This window comes from Oryctolagus cuniculus, chromosome X (genome assembly GCF_051225735.1).
Source record: "Oryctolagus cuniculus isolate XC-2025 breed Fujian yellow rabbit chromosome X, ASM5122573v1, whole genome shotgun sequence".
NCBI classification, from domain to species: Eukaryota; Metazoa; Chordata; class Mammalia; order Lagomorpha; family Leporidae; genus Oryctolagus; species Oryctolagus cuniculus.
The window spans coordinates 49,931,781-49,948,052 of record NC_142888.1 but is presented as its reverse complement, the minus strand read 5'-3'; the positions used below and the strand labels follow the sequence as shown (position 1 = coordinate 49,948,052).

At 41.1% G+C, this 16,272-nt stretch overlaps 1 protein-coding gene and 1 long non-coding RNA gene across 6 annotated transcripts in view; one reads left to right on the top strand and one right to left on the bottom strand.

The window, feature by feature from the left end:
- Positions 1–16,272, bottom strand: part of KIF4A (kinesin family member 4A) — a 129,494-nt gene that overhangs the window by 27,496 nt on the left and 85,726 nt on the right. For all 3 annotated transcript variants that reach the window (XM_008272747.5, XM_008272749.5, XM_051827167.3), the window contains exons 20-21: positions 6,834–6,917; positions 6,232–6,345 (exon numbers count right to left, since the gene is read on the bottom strand). In XM_008272747.5, the coding sequence (XP_008270969.1) occupies positions 6,232–6,345; positions 6,834–6,917 (198 nt within the window). The remainder of the gene's footprint in view (positions 1–6,231; positions 6,346–6,833; positions 6,918–16,272) is intronic.
- The window catches only part of LOC103351859 (uncharacterized), a 105,599-nt gene that overhangs the window by 42,888 nt on the left and 46,439 nt on the right, over positions 1–16,272 (top strand). The gene's annotated exons all lie outside the window — the stretch shown is intronic.

Genomic DNA, 16,272 nt, shown 5'->3' with positions numbered 1-16,272 from the left:
GAGAGAGGAGAAGCAGAGAGAGAGAGAGAGAGAGAGAGAGAGAGAGAGAGGTCTTCCATCTGATGGTTCACTCCCCAATTAGCCACAACAGCCAGAACTATGCAGATCCAAAGCCAGGAGCCAGGAGCTTCTTTCGGGTCTCCCATGAGGGTGCAGGAGCCAAGGACTTGGGCCATCTTCTACTGCTTTCCCAGGCCATAGCAGAGAGCTGGATCGGAAGTGGAGCAGCTGGGTCTCGAACAGGCAGCCATAGGGGATGCTGGTGCTTTAGGCTAGGGCGTTAACTCGCTGTGCCACAGCACCGGCCCAGCAAGCACTTTTGTTTACATAGAAACCTGTGAGTTTCTTAAGAGCAGGTTTAGGGGGCTGGTGCTGTGGCTCAGTTGGTTAATCCTCCACCTGTGGTGCCGCCGGCATCCCAATATGGGTGCTGGGTTCTAGTCCCAGTTGCTCCTCTTCCATTCCAACTCTCTGCTGTGGCCCGGGAGTGCTTCAGCGCCTGCACCCACGTGGGAGACCAGGAAGAAGCACCTGCTCCTGGCTTCGGATTGGTGTAGCTGCGGGCGTAGTGGTCATTTGGGGAGTGAACCAACGGAAGGAAGACCTTTCTACCTGTCTCTCTCTCATTGTCTAACTCTATCTGTCAAATAAAAAAAAAAGCAGGTTTAGTCATGTGATAGTCAATTTGAGGTGTCAGCTTGATTAGATTAAGGAAGATCAAGAGGGTTGTAAGCATTCTTTCTGGGTATATCAGTGAGGGTGTTCTCAGGGGTAGACTGGTATTTGAGTTGGGGAACCAAGTGGGTTAGATCTACCCTCAATGTGGGCGGGCACCATCCAATTGGCTAGGGCCCAGACAGAACAGAAAAGGTACAGGAAGGGTGATGTCCTCTTTCTCTCTTGGAGATTGGAAAGACTTCTGCTCTCAAACATCAGAACTTAGGGCTCTCTGACTCTTAGACTCCAGGACTTACAGCAGGTGACCCCCCCGCCCTGGGTTCTCAGGCCTTCAGACTTGGATAGCCAGGCTATTTGCATCCTTGGGCCTCCAGCCTGCACATGGTCTATTGTTGGACCTCCCAGCCTCTATAATGCTGTGAGCCAATTCCCCTGACAAATTCCTTTGTATACAAAACAGAGTTTCCAAAAGATCATGCAAAATGCATAATATGAAAAAAAAACGCATGGATTTCAAAATTTTTGTACCAAAACAATTGTTTTTTTAAAAAAAAGATTTGAAAGTCAGAGTTACAGAGAAGTAGAGGAAAAGAGAAAGAGAGAAAGAGAGAGAGAGAATATCTTCCATCCACTGGTTCATGCCCCAAATAACTGTAATGGCCAGGGCTGGGCCAAGTGAAAGTCAGGAGCCAGAGCTTCATCTGGGTCCCCACGTGGGTGCAGGGGCCCAAGCATTGGGGCTATCCTCTACTGCTTTCCCAGGCCATAAGCAGAGAGCTGGATTGGAAGAGAAGCAGACAGGACTTGAACCAGTGCCCACATGGGATGCCGGCACTACAGGTGGCTGCTTTATTTGCTACAGCACTGCAATGGCCCCACAATCTTGTCTTTTAATTCCATTTTCCATGAATTTTTTGAAGTATCATCCTACGTATCTATGAGTACAAATATATCTATCCTATTGGTACTGTCTCTTTGGAGAATCCTAATATCACTCATAGTTGTCAAAAACTGGGACAAAAATCCTCAAGACATCCTTTAATAGGTGAATGCATAAATAAATTGTGGTTAATATATACAATATATTACTGCTCAGCAAGAAAGGGTGCAAACTACTGATACACACAATAACCTGGATGCATCTCAAATGCATCATGCTAAGTGAAAGAAATCATACTGTATGCTTCTATTTACAACACTGATGCAAAGGGACAGCTATAACAGACTACAGATCAGTGTTTGCCAAGGGCAAGGTGTGTGCAAAGAGTTTTTGGGGCAAGAAAATTATTCTTTTTTTTTAAAGATTTATTTATTTATTTGAAAGTCAGAGCTACAGAGAAGGGAAGAGACACACAGTGAGGTTTTTCATCTGTTGTTTCACTGCCTAGATGGCTACAACAGCTGGGGCTGGGCCAGGCTGAAGCCAGGAGCCAGGAGCTTCATCCAGGTCTCCCATGTGGTTAGCAGGGGCTCAAGTACCTTGGGCCATCTTCTGCTGCTTTCCCAGGCCATTAGCAGGCAGCTGGATTGCAAGGGGAGCAGCCAGGATATAAACCAATGCCCATGTGGGATGCTGGCAGCTTTATCTGCTATGTCACAATGCTGGCCCCGAGAGAACTATTCTCTATCTTGTGTGTAGTGGTGGTTGTACAATTACACACTGTCAAAACTCACAAAAGTGTATAATAAGGGTACATTTTATTGCATGTCAGTTATACTTTAATCGAATGAGGGGAAGTCAACGTGATTTGACACCCTAGCAGACAAAAAAATCCCCTAAGAGCATCTGAATACAGAAAAAAACTGAAAAAAATCAATTATAATAAAATCTTCAGCAAACTAGGTAAGGGATTTCTTCAACTTGATAATGGACATATATAAAAATCCTATAGCTAATATACTTCACAGTGAAAGTTTGAATGCTCTCTTCCCAAGATTGAGAACAATACAAGGATGTTTCCTCTTGTCTATTCTATTCAATATTGTATGGGAGGTTCTAGAAAGTACAATAGGCAAGATAGTTTGTTAAAAAGGTACAGAGTGAAAAAGAAGAAAATAAAATTGCTCCTATTTGCAGGTAACATCAGCATCTATGTAGAAAACCCAAAAGATGCTACAAAAAGCTATAAGTATGTCTAAACAATTGGGAGTAGTAATAAAAAATGCCATTTCCAATATCATAAAATAAGAAATATTTAGGGGCATTCATGACAAAAGATTCAACATTTGTACACTGAAAACTAAAACACTGCTGAGAGAAATTGAAAAACTAAATAAATAGTCATGTACTGCATTAATGGATTTAAAGACTCAATATTCTTAAGATGCTATTTCTCCTCAAATTTATCTATAAATTTTCTGCAAGCCTGATCAAACTCCCCGTAGGCTTTTTTTGAGCAAACTGTCAAACTGATTTTAAAAGGAAATGCAAAGGATTTAGTTTTCTCAGAACAAAAGAATAACAACTTTAGAGGGCTTATATTACCTTATTTCAGGACCTATTATAAAGCAACTGCATTCAAGACGTTTGGTATTGGCATAAAAATAGACATGTAAATTATGACACAGGATCTAGAAATAGATGTCTGGATATTTAATTGATAGAGGTGTCAAATCAAAATGAGGGGCCGGTGCTGTAGTGAAGTGGGTAAAGCTGCCGCCTGCAGTGCTGGCATTCCATATGGGTGCTGGTTCAAGTCCTGGCTGTTCCACTTCCGATCCAGCTCTCTGCTATGGCCTGGGAAAGCAGTGGAGGATGACCCAAGTCCTTGGGTCCCTGCACCTGCGTGGTAGACCCGGAGGAAGCTCCTGGCTCCTGGTGCAGCTATGGCCATTGCGGCCAATTGGGGAGTGAACCAGTGGATGGAAGACTCTTCTCTCTCTGCCTCTCCTCTCTCTGTGTAACTCTGACTTTAAAATACTTAAATCTTTGAAAAAAAAAATCAAAATGAGTCCCATTCCTAAATGTAAAGCTTATAAACAAAACTTCTAGAAGAAAATTTATCAGGCAATCTTAGTGAACACAAAGTTGACGAATATTTCTTAAATAGAAATATTTAAATGCGAAAATCATGAGGCATGAGAAAAAACTATCAAATTACATAGAATCAAAATTTGAAAAGTATCAAAAAGAAAAGACAAACTAAATAACCGGGGAGAAAATATTTGTAAAACACAGAAACTCCTCTGTTGGGTATCTTTGGAATATATGAAGAACTCTAATAATAAGACAAAAGACAACCCAATTATATGGACAGATATTTCACAAAAGAAAATATACGTACATATGGCTATAAGCCTGCAGAACATGTTCAAAAATCATTGTTTATTTACAGAAATGAAAATGAAAACCACAATGAGGTACCACTAACTCACCGAATAGAATAGCTGAAACTTACAACACTGACCACACTGAGTAAGAATGTGCAGCAACTAGAACTTTCATACATTGCTAGAGGGAATATAAAATGTTGGAAAAAAGTTGGACAGTTGCTTAAAAGTTAAAACATATCCATGTTATACAAGAAAGCTATTCAAGTCCTAGCTACCTACTCAAAAGAAATGAAAAATTTATGTCCACACAAAGATTTGCACTTAAATGTTCAGTACAACATTTACAAAAGCCACAGACTGGGGCCAGTGCTGTGGCATAGTAGGTTAAGCCTCCGCCTGTGGAGCTGGCATCCCATATGGGCACCGGCTTAAGTCCTGGATCCAATTCCCTGCTGATAGCCTGGCAAAGTAGTGGAAGATGGCCCAAGTGCTTGGGCCCTTGCACTCTGGGGGACCCAGAAGAAGCTCTTGGCTCCTGGCATCTGATCGGCCCAGCTCTGGCCACTGTGGCCATTTGGGGAGTGAACCAGTGGATGGAAGACCTCTTTCTCTGTCTCTCCCTCTCTCTCTTTGTAACTCTGCCTCTCAAATAAATAAATCTAAAAAAAAAAAAAGCCAAAGACTGGAAACAACCCAAAAGTCCATATATGAATGGATAAACAAATTGTGGTATATCCATACAATGAATGGGCTGTGACTCAGCAATAAAAAAAAGTAAAGATACATGAAACCATTTAGAGGGATTTCAATATAATTGTGCTGAATCAAAGAGGCCAGGGATAGGTGTTGTGGCACAGAAGGTTGAGCTGGCACTTGGAAAGCTTGCATCCCATTCTGGAGTGCTGGTTCCAGTCCTAGCTGCTCTGCTTCCCATCCAGCTCCTGCTAATGTGCTGGGGAGCAGTGGATGATGGTTCAAGTACTTGAGTTCCTGGCACTCACAAGGGAGATCAGGATGGAGTTCTTGGCTCCTGGCTTTGGCCTGGCCTGTCTCTGCCTGTTGCAGGCATTTGGGGAGTGAACCAGTGCATGGAAATCTAACTTGTTCTCTGTTTCTGTCTCTGTCTCTCTGCCTGTCAAGTAATGAATATAAAGAAACATTTTTTAATAAAGAAAGAAGCTTGGGCCAGTGCTGTAGCATAATGGATGAAGCCACCGCCTGTATATGGGCACTGGTTCGAGTCCTGGATGCTCCACTTCTGATCCAGCTCCCTGCTAATGTTCCTGAGAAAGCAGTGGAATATGGCCCAAGTGCTTGGGGCCCCTGTACCCACGTGGGAGACCTGGAAGAAGCTCCTGGCTCCTGGCTTTAGCTTGGCCTAGTCCCGGCTGTTGTGGACATTTGGGAAGTGAACCAGTGGACGGAAGTTTCCTTTCTCTCTGTAACTCTGCCTTCAAATAAATAAAATAAATCTTAAATAAAAAGGAAGCTAGAAAAAATTATATGGATATGATTCCAATTTCATAAAATTCTACAAAATGAAAAAAATTCTGCAATTATGCAAAGCAGATGAATAACTGTCTGGAATAGAGTAGGGGGATTACAAAAAAATTTTGGCAATGCTGAACCTTATCATTATCTTCATTGTGATGATTTCATGGATGCACATATAACTGTGTCAAATTTCAAACTGCGTACTTTAAGTATGTACAATTCATGCTATGTTAATTATGCCTCAATAAAGCTGTTTTAAAAAGTAAATGAACCTCAATAGGGACAAGGATAGAAAGGGTTCTACATTCTTGGTCTTTAACAACAGTTCAAAAATACTTGTATGTTTTAGGAACTAAGGCTTTCAGGTAGAAGTTCAGGTTTTGTCGTGTTTATTTATTTATTTTTAGAGACTTACTTATTTTACTTGAAAGGCAGAGTTACAAAGAGAGGTAGAGACAGACAGAACCATCTGCTGGTTCACTCCCCAAATGGCCGCAACAGCCGGAGCTGCGCCAGGAGCCAGGAGCTTATTCTGGGTCTCCCACGTGGGTGCAGGAGCCCAAGGACTTGGGCCATCTTCTACTGCTTTCCCAGGCCATAGCAGAGAGCTGGATCGGAAGCAGAGCAGTGGGGACTTGAACCGGCACCCATATCAGATGCTGGCACTGCAGGAAGTAGCTTTACCACTACGCCACAACACCAGACGCTACCGTGTTTATTTCTAAAATAAAGTTATTTCCCTATTTCTTGTGTACATAGAAAAATGGCAGTTCAACGGGCCCATACCTTCACTCGAGCTGCAGTGCCTTCCATTCCCCGGCTCTGAGTCTCTTTCCGCTTATCTGCAACCTCCCGTTGTTTCTGGAGAGCATCCTTGAGACGCTTGTTGGCAGCTGCTGCCTAAGTAAAAACGGCACATAGTAATGTTGAATGAAGAACGTTTTAGTTTGTAGAATATTAGTAACGCAGAATAAAAATTCTCTGGGTCTGAGTTCCTTTATGAGCCATGTTTATAAGCCTCCACACATATGATACTGGTGAACAGCTACTGCTTTAGAGCCTAGGAGAGGAATACATCTCAAGGAAGTTCTGCAGTGAAAGATGTCAGGAAATATCCCATATACCAATATTACTCTGTGGGTTTCTTTGGAAATAATTAAGCTCAATTAGGAAAAAAAACCACCTTATTTGAATAGTTTCATTTTTCATCAGGTTTTTATTTGCCCACGGTTAATGACATATAAACAGTGATCAAAATTTAGGAATTACTGATCAAGATTGGTATCTCTGGTATCTTGGAATGCAGATTCATTTAAAGGATATGACTTTGCTACCATCTGGGTATAAAAACAATTGTACAGTTGACTTAGCAGATTTGATTTTCTTACCTCCTCAGTTTTACGTCTGAGCACATTAGCCTGTTTCTGGAAGTTTCTTTCAAGTTTGAGCAGCTCATATTGTCTCTTACGGTCCTAATAAGAAAAAAGTAAAATCTTCATTGTTGTTCATCTAGCCAAAACTAAATAGTCTTTCAAAACATCCTTGCTACATCAGGCTAAATACAAAAGAATGAGCCACCTTCATCTCAAATCAGAGTCCAATATGGGTAGTTTAGAAACCATGTTTGTAAAAGTGAGTTTTCTATATCTTATGGTACTTGTATGTTTATTTAGACTTTTAAAGAATTGCCAGTTTGTCAAGGAAGCGGCACCATTCTCCCATCTCTCCATCAATGTATGAAATTTCCAATTTCTTTACATTCTTGCCAACACTGTCTTTGACAGCCATCCAGCGGGTGTGAAATGGCTATTTCACGGGAGTTTTGATTTGCATTTCCATTTCCCTGATAGCAAATAACAGTGAGCATCTTTAATAGGCTCATTATTTCACCCATTGAAAAACTGGGTTCTTAATTTTACTGGGTTATAGGAGTTCTTCATACCAAGTATATTCTAGATATAAGACCTTTATCAGGGGCCTGGGGCATAGCCTGCAGTGCCAGCATTACATATGGGCACCGGTTCGGGGGCCGGATGTTCCGCTTCTGACCTGGCTCTCTGCTATGGCCTGGGAAAGCAGTGGAAGATGGCCCAAGTCCTTGGGCCCCTGCATCCATGGGGGAGACCCGGAGGAGGCTCCTGGTTCCTGGCTTCAGATTGGCACAATTCTGACCATTGCGGACATGTGGGGAGTGAACAAGATGGAGGATCTCTCTCTCTGCCTCTCTGCAACCCTCTGCCTTTCAAATAAATAAATAAATCTTTAAATTAACATAATTTCTTCTAACAAATCTATAGCATTAACTCTTACATTCAGGGTTTTGATCTATTTAAATATGCTTAAATATCTGTACATGATTTGAATCAATTCCAATTCATTATTCTGCATGTGAATATCCATTTATTTCAGTACCATCTGTTGAAAAGACTATTCTATCTTTATTTTATTTTAAAACAAGATTTACTTATTTGAAAGGAAGAGCTAGAGTGGAGAGACAGAGAGAGAGAGAGAGATCTTCCATCCACTGGTTTACTCCTCAAATGGCCACAACGACCAGGACTGGGCCAGGCCAAAGCCAGGAGCCAGGAGCTTCTTCCAGGTCTCCCATGTGGGTACACAGGCCCAAGCACTTGGGCCATCTTCTGCTGCTTTCCCAGGCCATTAGCAGGGAGCTGGATCAGAAGCAGAGTAGCCAGGACCAGAATCAGCACACATATGGGATGCCAGCTTTGCAGCTGGTGGCTTTATTCATTATGCCAAAAACACCATTCCATAAATGAATCTTTAAAGAAATTAAAAATGTATAGAAAAACTGAAATCAAATTTAATTAAAGAATTCCTTCTAAGCATCACTTTATATACATTCCATAATTTTGGAATGTTATATCTTTTTTATTTATTTATATTTATTTGGAAGGCAGAGAGAGAGAGAGAGGGAGGGAGGGAGGGAGGGAGGGAGGGAGATCTTCACCTGCTGGTTCATTCATTAAATGTCTGCAAAAGATGGAGCTAGGACAGCCTGAAGCCAGGAGTCAGAAATTCCATCAGGAATCCCAGTACTTGACCATCACCTGCTATCTCCCAGAGTGTACATTAGCAGGAATAGCAGGAAGCTAGACCAGAAATGGCAGCAGGACTCAATTCCAGGCACTTCTGATATTGTATGTGGGCTTCTCAAGCGGTGGTTTAATCCACTGAACCACAAATGCCTGCCCCGTGTCCTTGTTTATTTTAATAATTTATTTATTTATTTGAAAGCTAGAATTATAGAGGGGAAAAGGCAAAGAGAAGCATAGAGAGAGAGGCATAGAGAGAGAGAGGCATAGAGAGAGAGAGAGAATGAATGAATCTTCTATCTACTGATTGATTCACTCCCCAAATGGCTGCAATAGCCAGACCTGGGCCAGTTTGAAGCCAGGAGCCAGGAGCCAGAAGCCTCTCCCACTCCCACAGGAGTGCAGGGGCACAAGCACTTCAGCCATCTCTGCTGCTTACCCAGGCCCATCAGCAGGGAGCTGGACCAGAAGTGCAGCAGCTGGGACGCAAACCAATGCCCACATGGGATTCCAGTATTGCAGGCAGAGGCTTTATCCACTACACCACAGTGCTGGTCCCCCATGTCTTTGTTTTTATCCATCTCAAAGTATTGTCTAATGGCCCTGTGACTTCTTTGAAAGCACCATTTATTTAAAACTGTGTTGACTGTCTCATATTCCAAAATTTCTTTTTTGCTATTGATTTTATTCAATTGTGGTTGGAGAATAGACTTTGTGTGGTTTTAATCCTTTTAAAAACTCTGAGGCATGTTATATGGCCCAGCATATGTTCTATCCTGGAGAATATTCCATGTGTACTTGAGAAGAATATGTATCCTGTTATTAGTTGAAGTACTCTGTAGATGTGTGTTACGTCTAGATTATAGTCAAATGTAGTTTAAAAACTACAGACCACTATCATTTATGAATGTGGATGTGAAAATCTTAGTGTTGCTGAATCTTTGGTGTTTCTGACATCCTTGTTGATCTTGTGCCATACAGTTCCATCCATTATTAAAAGTGGGATATTGAAATCTCCAGATTTACTGTCAATTAGTCTACTTCTCCCTTAATTTCTGTCAGTGTTTGCTTCACATATTTGGGGGCTCTGTTGTTAGGTATATACAAAGAGCTTCAAAAAGTTTGTGTTGGGACGCACATTCGGCACAGCAGTTAAGCTGCCTTTTGGGACACCTGTATCCCCTATTAGAGTCCCGAGATTGAGTCCTGGCTCTACTTCGATCCAGCTTCCTACTATTGTGCACTCCAGGAGGCAGCAGGTGATAGCTCAAGTAGTTAGGTCTCTGCCACACATGTGAGAAACCCGGATTGAGCTCTAGGCTCCTGGTTTTGGTGGGCCCAGCCTGTTATTGTGAGCATTTGGGGAATGAATCAGCAGATAGAAAATCTCCCTTTCAAATAAATAACAAAAAAACTCAAAGTTTACATGCATTATCTTTTTTTTTTTAACAGGCAGGGTGGACAGTGAGAGAGACAGAGAGAAAGGTCTTCCTTTGCCATTGGTTCACCCTCCAATGGCCGCACACCGCGCTGATCCGAAGCCAGGAGCCAGGTGCTTATCCTGGTCTCCCATGCGGGTGCAGGACCCAAGCACTTGGGCCATCCTCCACTGCACTCCCTGGCCACAGCAGAGAGCTGGCCTCGTAGAGGGGCAACCGGGACAGAATCTGGCGCCCCGACCGGGACTAGAACCCGGTGTGCCGGCGCTGCAAGGCGGAGGATTAGCCTACTGAGCCGCGGCACCGGCCTACATGCATTGTCTTTTAATTTCATTTCCCCAAGAATTTTTGAAGCCTCTTCATTCATATATATATATATATATATAGTTACACACCACATAACAGTATTTCAGTCAGTGATGGACAACATACATGATGGTGGTTTCATATGATTATAATGGAGAAGAATTCTTATCACCTAGAGACATCATAGCCATCATCATATTGGTGTGCAGTGTATTACCAACGTGTTTGGGGTGATGCTACTGTAAACAAACCTCAACTTAGTGTGCTGCTAAAATTGTGCACCTACAATTAAGTACAGTACATAATAATAAGTGACTATGTTACTGATTATGTATTCACTACTTTTTTAAAAAGTTTACTTGTTTTCATATACTTGAAAGGCAGAGGGAGAGGGAGAGGGAGAGGGAGAGAGATTGACACTGATGTTTCATCTACTGGTTCACTCTCCAAATGCCTGCAACAGCTAGGGCTTGGGCAGGCTGACGCCAGGAGCAGGGAACTCCATCTGTGTTTCCCATGTGGGTAGCAGGGGTCTAAGTATTTGGATCATCATGTGCTGCCTCCCAGAATGCATTAGGAGGAAGCTAGATTTAAAGTGAAGTAGCTAGGAGTCAAACCAGCACTCTGATATGGGATGTGGGCATCAGTAGTAGTGGCTTAACCCACTGTGCCACAGTGCCTGCCCCTACTATATTTTTTATTATTTCAGAGTGTATACTTTCTATTTGTATTTTACTATAAAACAGTATGTTATACCAGTAACAGCCTTATATATCTGGCATTTACAGTGTCTCTTGATTATATCAAGAGGCCACATTGAGTGATTGACTTATACCATCTAGGTTTGTGTGAGTATTCTCTTCGATGTTTGCACAGTGATGAAATTGCCCATAATGCATTGCTCAGAATGTTTTCCCATCAGTAAGTAACACATGACAGTAATTCTTTATTTTCCTTATGGTTAGACCTTTTTATCATTATAAATATCCCTCCATATCTCTAGCAACATTTTGTGTTTAAAGTCTATTTCGTCTGATATTAGTATAGACACTTCAACTCCCTTATGGTTGCTGTGTGAACAGTAAGCAGATCTCTTTCTATCCTTTTACTTTCATTTTATTCATATCCAATGTGTGCCTTCTGTAGATAATTACCTTGTTAAAGAGCTTGTTTTTTAAAATTCAGTCTGACAATCTGATTTTTGATTAAACTATTTAATCAAAACGTTAAAGTAAGTTTTCTTATTGTAATTTTATTTAAGGGTAAAATACTCTTTCCCTTTAATTGTAAGTCAAATAAATGTGACTATAATACATCTGTGAGACCCAAAATAAGATATACTATGGTACTTTTTTATACAAATAAATGTGATTCACTCTTTTCAGGAAACAAAAACGATAAATTTAATCCTAACAGAATTTCTCAAATGCTTGCTCATGCTAGGAAACATCCTGTGATAATCTCTAGTTTGAGGGAGTAACCATTTGGTTTTGATCTTCTTGATCTATATAATATTATATAGATCTTCTTTGATATATAATCCCATTTTTCAAGGTAGATATGGGCTGCTTCTTTTTGTTTTTCCTAGTACTTTATACCATAGAAGTCAGAGATCACTTAGGTAAGTGTGGATCTTTGGCTCTCATAAGAATGTCTGCTGGGAAGACCACAATAATACAAATAGCAGGGAATACATTCTGCTTCCCTTAATTATTAGAAAGTCACGTGTATCCCTGTAGATACATCCACAGCAATATTTATAATATCATCAATCTAAAGCTTTCAACCTGATAGCACATGTTCAAAGGAGGAATAATAAAGGGGCAATCAATATGTTATATAACAAATAGCCGTAGCCACCTCTCTTATGCTACAAAACTTTTACACTTAATTTTTTCAATATTAAGGGACTGGTTTATTATAGTTCAGATACAAAAACTGAATATTCAAAAATCTTAAACTTTAAGAACAAAAGTTTAACATCCAGGGCCGACATTGTGGTGCAGCGAGTTAACCTGTATGCATACAGGTTCCAGTCCTGGGTATTCTGCTTCTGATTCAGCTTCCTGCTAATGCATCTGGGAAAGCAGTGGAAGATGGCCCGAAATCTTGGGCCCCTGCCACCCACGTGGGAGACTCAAATGGAGTTCCCGGCTCCTGGCTTCAGCCTAGCCCAGCCATAGCCTTTGTGGCCATTTGGGAAGTCAATCAATGGTTGGAAGTTTCATTCTCTGTCTCTGTCTCTCTCTAACTCTGCCTTTCAAATAAATCAATCAACCTTTAAAAAGGTTTAACATTCAAACAGGAGTACAGTTTGTTGGGAATATCCAGAAAGGTAATGTGTTGTCTAATTCAGAATACTAAAAAAGTGAACTTCCTGATGAATAAAATGTTTCTCACCAGTACTTCTATTCTGTCCAACATCTTAATGACTGTGGTTGCATACCTGAGAAGAAATTGCTAAGTAATCTTCTCCTGGGTTAAAACAGTAAGACTCAGTCTGTAATTCAGAGGTGATGATCAAAGCATATAAGTGAAAAAATTAAAGTGTTCCTTAGAGATAAAGGTAAAATCATGCCCATTACAGTAATCTTAGCCTCTGAAAGATAAGAATTCAATTTTCAGTGTTCCATTTGCTTTGGAAAAAAATCAAAACAAGACAAACCCTAGCTTAGGCTTTCTTGGAGTGTGCTATTTGCATCTTACGAATTCAAACCACAAATGTTCTTTAAAAGTCTCCATGTATATCACTGCTAGGAAGGACAGTACCAGAAGTGACTGACTTCTACAGTTCACAGAATGTTGACTGTTTTAGTTCCAAGGGGGAAAAAAGATTTTAGATTTATTTGTGTGTGTCAACCATGCAATACCAACAAAATAAATATTTTCAGTGTTTCTTTGTTTAGAAACTGTTCACAAATGTTTTTCGTTTGTCAGATTTTGCAACAGGTTGACTAATGTACATCTATATAAAAGCCTGAAAATCGGTACACGCAAGCATTCTGAAGGAGCTTGTTACTCCTGTGAAGGGGTACTCAGTGTTATTTTCTCTTGTGGGCTCTCAGGCTATGGGAGGTAGGGATGGACCCTGGTGATCCAGGTAATCAACATATGCCATCATCAACTTATGTTCTTGTCTGACACATGGCCTAGTACTAGTTATCATTTATCACTGTATAAAATTTTGTCTACTAATTATCATCTACTGCTGTGTAAAATTTTGTCTATATCTCTCAGGTCCTGTTCAGATTGTTGAGTTAGTTTCTCAGCTCTCTTCCTTTGATGAATAGAGGACTTCAGTTTGCAGGAATGCCAAGCCCATCATCTTCTACAAGCTTTCACTTCTATATCTTCCACTAAATGAATTGTATGTTACAAATTTGGTCTCTTTCAAAAGTGTCCTGAAGTCACCTTAGGTTGTGATGTCTTAGTCTCTGACGACTCCTTCAGATTCTTTGTTGTATGCAGCAAAAAGGCCCTCACCAGATGCTAAGTAGAGGCTGGTGCCACGTGCTTGGATTTCCCAGCCTTCTGAACCCTGAGCCAAATAAACCTCTAGTCTTAAAAAGCAAAACAAAACAAAAATTCTCTTTGTTTATTCCAGCCACGGAGGATCCTCCTTACTGATCTTTGAAAACCTCTTTACACATGGATGTTATGGCAATTGCAGAAGTTTCTTCCAGACGTTGCCTAAAGTCTTCCCTATTCCTACTCAATAAGTGCTTCAATGTGCTCATTGAGCTTCTTTTTGTACCAAACACCCAGACTGCCAGTGGTGGTCTTTGAGGAGCATCTTCTATCAAACCATGGCAGAGCTAAACAATACATCTCAACAATCTAGAGAAGTAGTGCAGAGGATTCTAGTGCAAGGGATTCTAGGGTATCTCTTGGGGTTATTATACCTCCAATCTTACATATCATCCTGAGTTTTAAAACAATCTTCATTGAGATATGATTCACATACCATACATTTAAAATGTACAATTCAGAGGGTTTGAAGATATTTACATAGCTATGCAACTAAAATCACAATCTAATTTTAGGATACTTTTAATCACCAGGAAAAAAAAAACATACCCAGTAGAAGTTACTCTCCATTCCTCCCACAACTACTCTTTCTGCCCGTTCTGGACATTTCATATCAGTGGAATCATATGGAATATACGATCTTTTGTAACTGGCTTCTTTCATGTAACAATCTTTTCAAAGTTTATCCATGTAAAACATGTATCAATACTTCATTCCTTTTTATTTCCAAATCAGATGTCATTGTATGAATATATCATATTTCATTTATCCATGTATCAGCTGATAGGCATTTTGGATTGCTTCTGAATTTTGGCTACTATGGAAAATGCTACTATGAACTTTTTTTTTTTTTGACAGGCAGAGTGGACAGTGAGAGAGAGAGACAGAGAGAAAGGTCTTCCTTTGCCGTTGGTTCACCCTCCAATGGCCGCCACGGCTGGCGCACTGCGGCCGGCGCACCGCGCTGATCCAAAGGCAGGAGCCAGGTGCTTCTCCTGGTCTCCCATGGGGTGCAGGGCCCAAGCACTTGGGCCATCCTCCACTGCACTCCCTGGCCACAGCAGAGAGCTGGCCTGGAAGAGGGGCAACCGGGAAAGAATCCGGCACCCCGACCGGGACTAGAACCCGGTGTGCCGGCGCCGCTAGGCGGAGGATTAGCCTACTGAGCCGCGGCGCCGGCCTACTATGAACTTTCATGTACAAGTTTTTGTAGAAATGTTTTCAATTCTCTAGGTTATAAACAGAGAAGTAGAATATAAACATACCTAAATCATATGATAATTCTATATATAATCTTCTGAGGAACTAATAGTCTATTTTTCAAAGTGGCTACATCATTTTACATTCCCACCAGCAATATACAAAGGCTCTACTTTCTCCACATCTTCACCAATATTTGTTACAACCCCCCGATTTTTGTTCACATCTTTTATTAACTATTACACAAGTACATGTTTTCTGGTTTGCTGAACCAATAAGTCAAATACCATTTGCCACAATAATGTATATCAAAGTGGCTAGCCAGAAAAACACCACAATCACCAGAAGGGTGCTCTTGGTGAAGGTGAGTAAGTAATTTTGCCATTCTCATCCTTCTTAGCATACTTCTAATACTCCAAGGATAGCTAATTAACCTTTCTGTTATATATTTTCTTCTTGGGAATGATATGACTTCTTTTTCCTTTTTAAAAAAAGATTTATTTATTTGAAAAGCAAAGTGACAGAGAAGGAGGAGGAGGGAGGGGGAAAGAGTAAGAGAGATCTTTTATCTACTGGTTCACTCCCTAAACAGCCAGAGCTAGGTCAGGCCAAAGCCAGGAGCCAGGAACTCCATCTTGGTCTCCCACGTGGGTGGCAGGGACCCAAGTACTTGGGCTATCATCTGTTGCCTTCCCAGGTACATTAGTAGGAAGATAGCTCAGAATTGGATGAGCCAAGACTTGAACTGGCAACTCCAATATGGGATGTGAGTGTTGCATGCAGTGGCTTATCCCACTTTACTACAATGTCTGCCCCAGGACTTTTTCTTAGTGCATTACCATGAAGATGCAACACAATATGAACAGCAGACTCATTTTGAATGCTGTAGCCAAAGTATGTCTATCTTCTAGTTGCTTGTCAGCAAAGATCAGAATGACAATCAGGAAGAGTTCCTTCTTTATTCTGGATCTCGGCCTTTACAATCTCTATTGCATCTAATCCTTCAGCTTAAACAGTGATAGTCTTCCTTGTAAGGTTTTTGATGAAAATCTGCATCTTGGTCACAGTTCTGTAAAAGGCAGATAGGAAGCAGCTCTCTTTCTATCTCTTTTTTGTAACGTTCATTTATTTTCATCTACTTACTTGAAAGAGTAAGATAGAGAAAGGGAGAGAGAAGGAAAGGGAGGGGGGGAGAGAGAGAGAGTGAGAGAGATCTCTTCCATCTGCTGGTTCATTCCCTCAAATGCCTGCAATAGTCAGGGCTGGGCCAGGCAGAAGGCAGGCGCCCAGGACTCCAT